The sequence below is a fragment of the Ochotona princeps genome, chromosome 18, assembly GCF_030435755.1.
Source record: "Ochotona princeps isolate mOchPri1 chromosome 18, mOchPri1.hap1, whole genome shotgun sequence".
Classification (NCBI taxonomy): domain Eukaryota; kingdom Metazoa; phylum Chordata; class Mammalia; order Lagomorpha; family Ochotonidae; genus Ochotona; species Ochotona princeps.
The window spans coordinates 40771465-40784593 of record NC_080849.1 but is presented as its reverse complement, the minus strand read 5'-3'; the positions used below and the strand labels follow the sequence as shown (position 1 = coordinate 40784593).

General features: G+C 46.1%; 1 protein-coding gene across 1 annotated transcript in view; it reads left to right on the top strand.

Annotated features, from left to right (window-relative positions):
* Positions 1–436: 436 nt before the first annotated feature.
* Positions 437–13129, top strand: part of ABHD3 (abhydrolase domain containing 3, phospholipase) — a 48670-nt gene continuing 35977 nt past the window's right edge. Inside the window, exons 1-4 of the mRNA XM_058676775.1 lie at positions 437–463; positions 1270–1617; positions 2053–2216; positions 3384–3566. Coding sequence (XP_058532758.1) covers positions 437–463; positions 1270–1617; positions 2053–2216; positions 3384–3566 — 722 coding nt within the window. The remainder of the gene's footprint in view (positions 464–1269; positions 1618–2052; positions 2217–3383; positions 3567–13129) is intronic.

The following is a 13129-nucleotide window of genomic DNA, read 5'->3' as shown; positions in this document are numbered from 1 at the left end:
GGCTTAAGTCCTCGCCTTGAACACGCCCCGGGATCCCATATGGGCGCCGGTTCTAATCCCGGCAGCTCCACTTCCCAGCCAGCTCCCTGCTTGTGGCCTGGGAAAGCAGTTGAGGACGACCCAATGCATTGGGTTCCTGCACCCGTGTGGGAGACCTGGAAGAGGCTCCTGGTTCCCGGCTTCGGATCAGTGTGCACCGGCCGTTGCACTCACTTGGGGAGTGAATCATCGCACGGAAGATCTTCCTCTCTGTCTCTCCTCCTCTCTGTATATATCTGACTTTGTGATAAATAAATAAATCTTAAAAAAAAAAAAGAAAGAAAGAAAAAGGCTCAATGAAGGCCATTTGATTATTTGAGGGGTGTGATAGCACCAAGGTGCAATGGCCAAATCAAGGCCAGGTCATTGGCTCACTTGTCACCAATCCCCTATACCCATGGCAAAGTTACATCATTTACAGTTGGTAAGTGTACCTTACAGTCATGTACAACGTGAAGCCGTCCCTTTTCTCTTGTCAGGTTAAATCTTGTCATTCTGGAGACCTCTGGAAGGGAGTTCATAATGACAGATTGCTGTATCGGCTAACTCCCTCAGCTTCCTGGGTGTTTCCACTGGTCATGTTGCCACAAATAAACCAGGAGGCCCTACTTCCTAAACGCCTCCTTGTCTGTATAACAGGCGGTCACTGGATTTCCGCAGGGTGTAAGCTCACAGCACCAAGTGCGCAACAAACAGGCAGGCTTTGCACATTTTGGAGTCTCCTTATTCTTGACCTTTTAATTCACTTTCAGGAACTGCTTCTCTTCTGATGCACAGATCTCCAAAGTCAAGTACGAATGTCACTGCCGTTGAGGGCTCCTAGAATATATACATGTATATGCGTCTGTCTGTATTTCTGCAGATAATACAAACTTCGTGGGGGAGGGGGAGGATTTGCTCACTGAGTGGTACATTGTTGTAACATACGGTGAGCATTAACTCCCGAAATCTTTGAACGTAAGGCACACTTTGCTGGGCACCTAAATCGCTGTTTACCAAAACACCCCTTCCTGGAGCTTCCTCCTGCCGCTTCAGCGGGGTCATTCAAGGTCACGGGGTGGCGGGCAGGTGCCGGCGGCCGACTGAACCAGCGCTGCCAGGCCCATTCCTTTTCTGAAGTCGGCTCACGCTCTCCTCGGATCTGGAGGCTCCGCCGAGGCTCTCGGCGACCTGGGGACCCCGGTTCCCCGGCCGGGCGGCGGGGCCGCGCCTCTGGAAGGTTCCTGAGAGGCTGGCGGCGGGGGCGGCTCCGGGCAGCCGGGGCGGAGCCGGCGGCCACCGGCGGGCTGGGCTACGCCTCCCCGGGGCCCCCGGACCGCGCCCGTTGGCGGAAGCCGCGCTCCGCCCGGCAGGAGACGCTCCAGTGGAGGGGCGGCTCGCCTCTCGCCGCACGACCGGCGTGCTGCGCTCCGGGTCGTGCAGTGCTTCACCATGGACCTGCGGATGCTCTCCCGGGAGCTCTCCCTCTACCTGGAGCACCAAGTCCGCGTGGGCTTCTTCGGGTCCGGGGTGGGCTTGTCTCTGATCTTGGGTTTCAGCGTCGCTTATGCTTGCTACTACCTGAGCAGCATTGCCAAGGTGAGCCGTGGACCGGGTGGAGGGAGGCGAGGGCGCTGGCCGCCGCGCAGGGCCGTGAGCAGCTGCAACCCGCGGCCCTCGGGGCCGAGCCTGCGGCTCTCGAGGGCTGGCCCTGCCCCATGGCGCCTTCTGGACGCTCGGCGGGATAAGCCCCCGGCTGCTGGTCCTCCGGCGGCAGCCAGGTGACCTCGGCGCTGAGGCGCTGCCCGCTCACGGTTCGCGGACCCGGCCGTGGTGCTTGGAGGTGCTGTGGCACTTTGGAGAGTATCTCCCCGCTCCTGGGCGTTTCTCCCGAGGGCGCTGATAAGCTCAGCCCGTTGTGTGTTTGTGAATGATGTGCGAGGGCCTTCCCTGGTTTACGCGGGAGCGGGGGGGGGGAGGGCAGAAACTTTGCTCTTTTGGGGGACCCCTCACTGACCCTGGCTTTCCCTTCAGAAACCCCAACTGGTGACTGGAGGTGAGAGTTTCAGCCGCTTCCTGCAGGACCACTGTCCCGTGGTGACAGAAACATATTACCCCACAGTGTGGTGCTGGGAGAGTCGAGGACAGACCCTGCTGAGACCTTTCATCACAGCTAAGCCCCCGGTACAGTACAGGAAGTAAGTAAAGGTCCAAGTTCAGACATTCACTTCCAACTACAGGGTTTCTTTTGTTTTCTTTGCACAGGCCCAGTGCTTGGATAAGGGAGTCCCAGCTTTAGTAAGTAAACAGGACAAAAGGAAAGAATGACCGTGGAAGGGGGTGTCCCCTACTCCATCCCCAGCTGCAGGAAATATTCAAGCACTGCCCTTCCTTTTGCATTAATTTTTCCCTGCCCTGGTGTAAATGGTTTCTTTCTAGGATGGGAACTGTGTCTATAGAGATTATGTTTTCCAATTTGTCATTCACTTGTCATATGTCTGTCCCTGGCCTGTGCGCCAGTGATGATAACCAGCCAATTCGCTCACATAGATACCTGGGTGAAGGTGAGGAGGACGCCCACTGGGTTGGGAACTGTGTAGGTTCGTGTTGACAAGCACTGCAGTTCTCGATGACCATGCCCTTGAGGTGTTAAAGATATCGTCAGGAATGTGGAGATTGAGATGGTGCTTGTTACTAAATTCCCTGAGTCATCTAGTCTTCATGGAATTGCTTTCATTGCCTGAAACCAGCATTGTTTGAGAAAATTCTGTAGGTTCATGGGTCCTGCATGAGAAGTACTGGAAATTGTTTCATACGCAAATTTTCGAATGTCCCCGGTGGGGCGATTGCATGATTGAGTCAAAGAGCTGGCGAGGTGGTCAGATCAGCTTTTTCCTTATTTGTAATTCCCTGTTGAGTTATTTCCGTGACCTCAATCAAACAGGGGTTAAGTGCTGGGTGCTTTAGTATAATGAGAAAATAATGAAGATAAATATTCAAAGGACTTTGAAGTTCACTTTTAGACCCTGCATTTCACAGGGGTTCTAGAAATAAATTTCATGAAATAACTAATGAAAAAGAGTTATCTACAGCCATAGCTATGAGGGATATTCAAAGAGTTCATGGAAATGTGTATTATGTAAAAACTGTGCATGGATTTCAAAAGCTCTCTGCACCAAAATAAATGTCTTTTGATTCCATGTTTCCCTGAACTTTTAGAAGTTCCCTTATATGTACGTGTGCTAGTGAATGCTGAAAAACAGTTATTTTGAAATGATTAAATATCATCATAGTTATAGAATGAAAACACTGAACTTCAGCTAGGACATGGGACACTTAGTGATGTTTTAATTTATTTCTTTCAGTGAACTTATTAAGACTGCCGATGGAGGACAAATTTCGCTGGACTGGTTTGATAATGAAAACAGTCCGACTTATGTGGCTGCCAGCACCAGACCTACTGTCTTACTGCTGCCTGGGCTCACAGGAACCAGCAAGGAGTCCTACATCCTCCACATGATCCAGCTCAGTGAGGAGTTAGGCTACAGGTACTGGGGAAGCACGTTTCTCCATTCATCCTTGAATTCATCCTGCATGTTTGTCTCAGAGATACTTCTCATTTTGTATGTACATTCAGCAAACCTGTAATTTACTAATTTTGTTTGCTTCCCCTCCCAGAAATATGCATAATTGAATCACACACACACTCACACAAATGGCACGTGACAGAGTAGGCACTCAGCAAACTTAGGGTGAATAAATGAATGAACTAAATTCAGTGGAAAATTGAGTAAGCCCCCCTGTCCAGATCAGAAGGTCAGTAGACCCCCCATGGAGGAAATGCTGTGAGTGTGGCACTTGTAAATCACTGTGGGTACACAGTGGCCCTCATATGCCACTGTGTGTTTGGGTCCAGGATTCAGTAATCTTGTCACCCTGACTCAGATCTTGAGTGTAAGAACTATTTGGAATCAGCCTGTAGGCCGTTCTTCTTTCCTCCAGAGGTGACCCAGGCCTCTCCTGTCCACATGAATCTACAGGTGCGTGTGGCTGGTGTCCAGATGATGTTGCAGCGTTTTTGAGTAACCATTATGCAACTCAGTCACCTGGGACAGTGTAATATTGTTTTTCACAAATGACTTAGCAACTTTAAGTTGCAGGTGCAGTTTAGCATCTTAACCAGGATTTCTGTGAAAGGCACTGGCGTGTCCTGCTCATGTGTGTGTATGTGTGTGTCCCACTCTTTTTTAAATTGGTGGTAATTATTGTCATGGAACACACTGTCATTTGTTATTAGAGGCCTATCTTTGGTTAAACTTGGAACACTTGTTTCAGTGAAAAAACTTATGTTGAATTTCTGTTGGTAAGAATATCTTTACATAAAGAGGAAAGCTGGAGGAGGCATTTGGTATGGAGGTCGAGCTGCTGTGTGGGATGCCTGCATTCCCTGTTGGATCCTGGATTTGGGTCCCAGCTCTGCTCACCATCCCAGCTTCCTTCCAACACACATCCTGGTAGGCAGAAAGTGATGGCTCCATAACTGGGTCCCCGCCACCCTGTGCCATACCTGGGATCAAGTTCCTGGCTTCGGCCTGGCCCAGCCCTGGTGGTTGTGCACGTTTGAGGCATGGACCGCCAAGATGAGAGACCCCTTTCTGACTCTCTGCCTTTCAAATAGAATGAGTAAATTGATACAAATAAAATAAACAAGTAAAATTTTAAAGCGGAGGATGCCATAGTAAGTAATTCAGTTTTAACAAGTTAACTCCGACGTTTAAAGGCAAAGTCTGTTTTGTCTATGAAGTAGTGTTGTGTCAGAAACTATGATTATTGTCTTCCAGAATTACGGAATTATGGTATTCTAGAAGTTTACTAAACAGTAGTAGAAATTTTTTTATTTCATGTTAAGTTAGATATGGGGTTTGGTTCCAGTTGTTTTGCTAAAACTCGGTCATGTTCCCAAGGCACAGATCAAGCCATTTGTGTGTAATTATATTGCTGATTCTAGATTTGGCCTGAGCTGTGTCCCAAGGCTTAGAAACAGCATTTATAAACAATGTAGTTGAAACTCAAGGACTGAGTCTGAGAAGCCTTGGAGTTGACAGTACACACATGGCTTTGATCCATTGCTTGTAAAAGTTGCCAACTTTTATTCCCAGGGCTGTCACCACAACACTGTGCATCAAAGCAGTTGAAAGGTTATAGCTTTCCTAGGGGTTAAAGTCATCCTTCCTCTTATTCAGAAATTTTATGGAAGATATATTATAGAAGGAGGGCTTTGTGCTAGGTATTACAAGGAGTTACAAGGAGCTTTAAAAAGTTGTGCTTGGGTCTAGGGAGTTCTAACACTGCATGAGGCTGCCCTTGAAGGAAGCAGAGTGGATGAATAAACCATACTCAGTAAGCTGCTCAATGGTCTCTAAGCCTACCCACATATTAAAAATATTATTTATTTGTTATATTTATTTGAAAAGCACAGAGATACACAGAGATCTCCCATGTGCTGGTTTACTCCCTAAGTACCTATAAGCAAATAGGGATGGGCCAAGCTGAAGCCAAGAGCCAGGAATTCAATCTAGATCTTCCATGGGGGTGGCAGTGCCCAAGTACTTGAGCTATCATCTGATGTCTTCCAGAGTGCACATTAGCAGGGAGTTGGAATGGAGCATGGAGCTGCGACTTGAACCCAGACACGCCAGTATGGAATTCAGGGATCCTAAGAGACAGTTGAACATATGCACCAAGTGCCCACTCCCTCATTGATTTTTTTTTTTTTACCTGCAGGGAGTTTCTGAATCTAGGCCAGAGATGTTATATCAAATAACATTTTTTTGTGCAATAAACAATTTCACAATTTAATGATTTAAAAACTGCTACCATTCTGCTCATAATTCTGTGAGTTGTCAATTTGGGCAGAGCTGTGCAGGGTGGTTTCTTGTATCTAGGAGCCTTTGTCATCTGCTAGGACCCTCTGAGCTGTGACTCACTGTGGGTTCTCGTTTAACATCATGCTTAGCTTGAGCTTGTTCATTTGATACAAGAGGGTTTCAACAACATAAAAACCAAAGCTGCAAGGTCTCTTGAGACCCAAACTGTGAACTGCCAAAATGTTTTTTCTGCCATAGTCTTTGGGTCAAAGCAGAGTCAAAGGGTAGAAAAACATGAGTACAGTCTACCTCTTGATAGGATGAACTGCAAAATATTTTTGTAGTAAGTGCAGGCATTTGGTACAGTATTTAAGAGGTTGCTTGGGATGCCCATCTCAAGTTGTAATGTTAACTTCTCTCTTGATTCCAGCTTCCTGCTAGTGTGCACCTTAGGAGGCAGGAGATGATGCCTCAGGTTCTTGAGTCTCTGCTACCCATGTGAGAGATCCAAAAACCGTGTTCCAGTCTCCTGGTTTCAGCCTGGTTCAGCCTTAGCTGTTGTGGGTATTTGGAAAGTGGACCAGCATATGGAAGATCTCTTTCCTTTTCAAATAAAATGAAAATTAGTGATATTTTTTTCCAAACATGTATTTTTGTAGTCTAATACAGAGAGCTAGATTATTTCTTTTTTTTTTTATCTTTTTTAAATTTTTTTTTTTTATTTTATTGTATTGTTGTTGACAATCTTTACATAGTTAATTACGGTTTAGAAAAAAGATTCAGGGGTATAGGGAATTGGGTAATACTATTATGTCCATATTGTTTCCATCATGTATCCAAGGTAAAGGGGGATATTGAGGGAGAAGCCCCACCCGCTTTCCCGCCCACCCCAAGTCCCGGATGTGGGGCATGCTCTGAGATATTTGCTCAAGTGGTTTTAATAGTTCTCCAGTTATGAATCGCTGCCAGTTTCGCTCGATGAGGTCGTCCACTGATTGATATGGTCCATCATAAAGTCTCCGTTTGCCCCATATTTCGCTGCCAACATATAGCTGAGATGAATGATTGACCTGTTCTGTCTTCTGTCTTTTCTTGGTTAGAGTTCTGAGTCCAGCAGTTCAATTGGGGAGATCTCCAAAGAAACTTTGAGGTATTCCCAGACTAGATTCTTGTATGTTCTAGCAAGCACAGGGCCCGGCACAGTCCATCACCCCGATCAGCTGGTGGTTGCAATTGCTGGGTTGGTTCTGTTTTCAGTCCCGAGTTGCACTGGAACCAATGGGTGTTGCAGTCCAGTCTGGTTCTGCCCAGCACATACTCAGCCCTTACATCAACCAGTGGGAGCTGCAGCCTAGTCGGGGCGACCCACAATAACCCCCATCAGGCCCACCCCCTACCCTGGTTTGTCAGTATGTGTAGCAGAAGACCAGTCTGTCCCTCATCCCATTTGGCTCTTGTACTTGTCACTGGGTATTAAAGCTTAGTTCCATCTAACCAACTCAACCATCCAGCCCTCATGGATGTTGTTGAGTGCCTCTCTGTCTAGCCACCCCAGCCCCCGTCCTAGTTTTCATGCCCTCCCGTGGAAGTAGTGACCCAAGAAGGGGGAACCCACTTTTTCCCTCCCAGGTCTCTCTCAGTCCTGGTTTATGCACTCTTTAGGTGGTTCTGTAATTTGACTTGACAGAATTAGTCCCCAGTGCCAGCTTCTGCCAGCTGATGCTGCGGCTAAGCCCAAACATCCCTTACCCGCTCTAATTTATGCTTGCACCCACAGGAATAATCAGCCCAGCCTGGCTTTTCCCTGATCTAGTCCACATGCAGCGCACAGGTGTTGTAGCCCTGCTTAGTCTGGTCTGTCCCCATCCCAGCCCACGCTCTCCAGTGGGAGTAGCTGTCTGGCGAGGGGACCAGCCCCTTAATTCCCCTGCCAGTGAGAGCTAGATTATTTCAAAAACCTTGAAGGTGAAAACTAGATCTGGGAGCTGGCATTTTCGTACAGTGGGTTAAGTTGCCACTTGCAAAGGCAGCATCCCATATCAGATCAGAGTGTTGGTTCATGTCCCGGCTACTCCACTTCTCATTCAGATTCCTACACCTTGGAAGACTGCAGAAGATTATCCCAGCACTTGGACCCCTGAATATCATGTGGAATACCCAGGTGAAGTCCCTGACACCTGGCTTTGGCCTGGTCCAGTTGGGGCTATTGTAGCCATGTAGGTAGTGAACCACCTTTCTCTTGTGTCACTCTGCCTTTCAAATAAATCTTTTTAAAAATATGGAATTTTGTATAAGTCTGGGTTGCGTCTTTAGATGGTAAAACAGTAGGAAATCATTGAGACTGCAGTGTGGGAGGCAGCAGGCAAGAGAGCTATGGAAGACTGTGTAATATGGCGGGATGAGAAACCAGGACTGAACTCGGATGTTGGAACTCCCGCTTTCGCAGTGCCACGGTGCTTTAACTTCATTTCCTTCCGTTGCAGTGCGGTGATATCCTTACCTCCTTTGGAGGCCTTAGAGTATCTAACTTAACTTGGTTTAGTATTCTGTGCAAAGTGGGCCTTGTAGAATTTTTTTTGTCTTCCTTTCTTCATTTTCTGTCATTAGAATAATAAGTTTTATAATTTGAAAGAGCAAGTACAAGCATCTCTAAGTCCTGAGAAATATCCGCTTGCTGCTTTCCATGCAGGAATGCATGGATGTTATTATAGTACCTGTCATACAAGAAAGTTTTGTAGACAGAAGGAACATGCTTATAGCATTGGGGCATACTTACCACCCAGCTTTCACTGCTGGCTTGTGCTGAGCTGAATGTTTAACGAGGGTCCTAAATTCTGTGAAAGCACTGGGGGAACTGGTGAGGTATGATTGTTTTTAAAGACTTATTTATTTGAAAGGTAGAATTACAGAGAGAGAGGGAGGGGCAGATATAGAGAAAGATGACCATGGCTGGATCAGACCAAAACCAGGAGCCAGGAACTCCATCCAGATGATTGCAGAGACCAAAATCCTTGGGTTATCTCCTACTGCTTTCCCAGGTGCATTCGCTGAGAGTTAGATCAGAAGTGGAGCAGCCAGGACTCAAAACCAATGTTCATTTGGGATATCAGCATCACAGACAGTGTCCTAAACTGTGTCACAGTGCCAGCCTTGATATATGATTTTAGATATCAGAAACTAACGCCTAACATGTGGACAGCTGAAACATAAGGGCTTATTCTTGGTGCTAAATAGGTTTTCTCTTATATCTGAAAACTTTAAAAAGGAAAACAACATTTTTATGTTGGGAGCTGCTACTTCAAAATTAATGTTTGAAAGGATGGAAACTAGGTCAAAGTTCTTTTAAGATGATTATGACCAGAGCTTACTAAGTAGGTCAAAGGTAAATAGAATTGGTGGAGACTCTTGGGCCCGCCCACACTGTCCCTCTTGATTGGCAGATTGCAGAAAATACTGCCTTGGGTAGACCTGCCCTGAGAGGGGAAAGGACCTGAGTCAGATAAATTCTTCCAGACTGTACCTGTCAGTTAAGCCCTGAGGGTGAGTAGAGAGAGGCCAGGGGTATGTTTAGAGAGAAACTCTTTTCATGGACAATGGAGGACTAGAGAAAATATTCTTTCTTCTAATACTTTACATCTGTATGATGGGTAAATTACTGAAAATCCTATCCATTTGTTTATGATTTCTCTTTTTAAAAAGTCTTTATTCAGTCACACAGCTTAATAGGTACTATTTTGCGTGCTTGAATAATAACCTATTTTCCCGTTCTCTGAAATGATCTCCAGCAATGCAAAATAAAATAAATAAATAAATAAATAAATAAGGAGAGAAACAGGTGCTTTGACAACATCTGAATCATCTTCTATCTTGGCTTTTTTTTGTTTCTTTAGCATGATACTCTACCTCCAACTAATATAAAGACAAATGACCCATCCAGAATTACAAAATAGTAGGTTCAGTGAAATCTAGGGCAGTTATTAAGTATTTCAGAACTGTAAAGTATAACATCAGAGCCTGGATTCCCTAGGAGTGTAGTTGAAAGTGACAGAGAGGCTGCAGAAGTAGGGAACCATGCGTTAGAAAGGACCAGGGGGAACTCTGAGTGAGTGTGACTGAAAACAGACGCGGGTTAGCTCCTGAGCTGTGCGAAAGCCCAAGGTGGTACACTGCAGCTCTGCTGGTGCCCTGGAGTACCCGGGACCTATGCTCATTGTTTCCTGTTGCTTCATAGCCCACAGATCCTTTAGCCCTAGCTGTCTCACCTACATTCTGGTAATGGAGAAGGAAAAACCAAAGGAGAGGAGGAATGCCAGCTTCCTTTCAGGATGCGTGCCAGCCATTTGGAGAATTGGAACTGCAGTCAGCTCTTGGTATTAGTAGATTCCATATCCGTAGTTTCAATCACCATAAAGTGAAACCCTGCACCCACATTGGAGCCCTGGAAGACGCTCCTTGCTCCTGGTTTTGATTGGCTCAGTTCTGTCCATTTTGGTTATTTGGGGAGTGAACCAGAGAATGGTAGGCCTCTCTGTAAAATCTACTTTTCAAATAAAAATAAATCTTAAAGAAAATATTAGGGAGAAAAGACTTCTGTAATGTAGACATTTTTCATGTTGTGATTCCCTAAACTGTGTCATGTAACAATCATTTGTGTAGTACTTACATTGTGTTACGTTTTGTAACTAATCTAGAGATGATTTACACCATACCGGAAAATGTGAGTAAGTTATATGCCAGTGCAGTGCTGTTGTATTGAACAGACTGGAACATTTGAAGTCTTTGGAATCTGCTGAGCTCCAGGAACCAATTCCTTGGGGAAATCCAAGGATAACTAAACTAAGATCCTGGACTATCAGAATAACCCTGGGCGGGGGGCGGGGGGTGCGGAAGAATAATCCTGAAGGGCGTTTTATAGAGGGAAGGAGTAGATCAGCAATTTCAGATGCAATTGAAAGGGCACAGTGGGGTCTGGCGCAATAGTGTAATGGTTAAGGTCCTCGCAATGAATGCGATGGGATCCCATATGGGCGCCGGCTCTAATCCCGGCAGCTCCACTTCCTATCCAGCTCCCTGCTTGTGGCCTGGGAAAGCAATCAAGGCCGGCCCAAAGCCTTGGGACCCTGCACCCATGTGGGAGACCTGGAGGAAGTTCCTGACTCCTGGCTTCAAACTGGCTCAGCTCTGGCCATTGCACTAACTTGGGGAGTGAATCATCGGACAGAAGATCTTCCTCTCTGTCTCTCCTTCTCTCTGTATATCTGACTTTGCAATAAAAATAAATAAATCTAAAAAAAGGGGGGGGTCACAGTGACTGATACCAACAGAGCAAATTTGACCTTGAGGAAGAAGTCGAACTCCTGGGGACTGGGATGGGCTATTCATGGGAGAGCAGAATGGCCTGTAGGCTCAATAAGTTTGACAGAGGAGGGTTGTTAGAGAATAGCAAAAGAATCAGTTGAGGGATTTTCTACATATATATATATATATACATACATACATATACATATATACACACATAATGTATATTTGTAAATACATGTATGTTATATATATTTGTAAATATATGCATACAGAGAGAGAGAGAGAGAGAGGGCTCTGCCATTCACTGATTTATCCCCCAACTGCGATGGCTAGGGCTGGGCCACACTTGCAGATACTGAAGCTGAGATCTTCATACTCAGTCTGGGTCTCCCATGTGGCTGGCAGAAACCCAGTTACTTAAGTTATCACTGCTGCCTGACTGTATTTGCAGTAGCAGGTGGCTGGATTCAGGAGCCAGACTAGATATCTAACTCAGACATGCTGATGTGGGCTGCAGGCATCCCAGATAGTGTCCTGCTGAGTCACTCCCTAGGGACCTGCAACAGCTAGGGCTGGGCCAGGCTGAAGCCAGGAGCTTGGAATTGCAGTTCTTCTGCATAGTTGGCAGAGACCCCAGGGCCTGAGCCATCATCTTCTGCCTGTCAGGATGTGCATGGTCAGGAAACCCTATCAGAAATGCGGTAGCCAGGACTCACACCAAGGACCGTGATAGGTGGTGTGGACTGTCCCATGTAGTGACTGAATGGCTGATCCATCTTAGGCTCAAGATCTCATCACCATAGAGCCTGCTTATGGTGGCAGGGATGCCACTGTTCATTGCTTTATTTTGAGAATCTCAAACTGGGAGATGATTTTAAAAGAGGGTAATATGTGACTGCTTTAAAATATTTATTTCCTAGTTTGGGCTTTGGACTGAGCATTTTTTAATTTAGGTAAAGTAACAAACAGTGGTTACTATAGCTTTAGGTGAAGTTTAACTCTTCCTGCAACATTATAGGTGCCGTAAGGGAACATCTGTAGGGGCCCAGCACAGTGGCTCAGTGGCTAAATCTTCACCTTGCACGTGCTGAGATCCCATACGGGTGCCAATTTGTGTTCTGGCTGCTCCACTTCCCATCCAGCTCCCTGCTTGTGTCCTGGGAAAGCAGTAGTGGACGGCCCAACGCCTTGGGACCCTGCACCTGTGTGGGAGGCTCAGAAAAGGCTCCTGGCTATGTGTTGGCTTAACTCTGATCTTGGGGAGTGAGCCAGTGGGTGGAAGATACTTCTGTCTTTCTCTCTGTAAATCTGACTTTCCAGTAAAAATAAATAAATTTTCAAAAAGAGGAGGGGATCATCTACAGACACTTCTTGAAGGATGTGACTCCAAACTAAAAAAAAAAAAAAAAATAAAGCCGTGAGGCAAAAGGATGAACTCTGATCACCCACCATCTAATTTATTTTTCCATTTTTTATTATATTTTTGACAATCTTTAGATAGTTAATTAGGGTAAAAAGGTTCAAGAGCTACAGCAAAGTGGGTAAGACTATTATTTTCACATTGTTTTTGTCATGTATCTGGGGTAAAGAGGGAGATAAAGAGAGAAGCCCCACCCAGACTCCCACCCACCCCAGGTCCCTGATGTGGGACATGCTCCGAGGGTCTTGCTCAAGTGGTTTTGACAGTTCAACAGTTCTGAATCGCTGCCAGTCTCACCATTCTAAGCACGATGAGGTTGTTGAAGAATCCAGTGATTGACATACTTCATCTCAGAGTCTCCGTTTGCCCAGTTTTTCACTGCCAACATATGGCTGAGGCGATTGACTGACCTGTTCTGTCCTCTGTCTTTTTATAGCTATGACTCTGAGTCTGGCAGTTCGACTGGGGAGATCCCAAGAGACTTTGTCTGAGGTGTTCCCAGACCAGATTCTTTTTTTTTTAA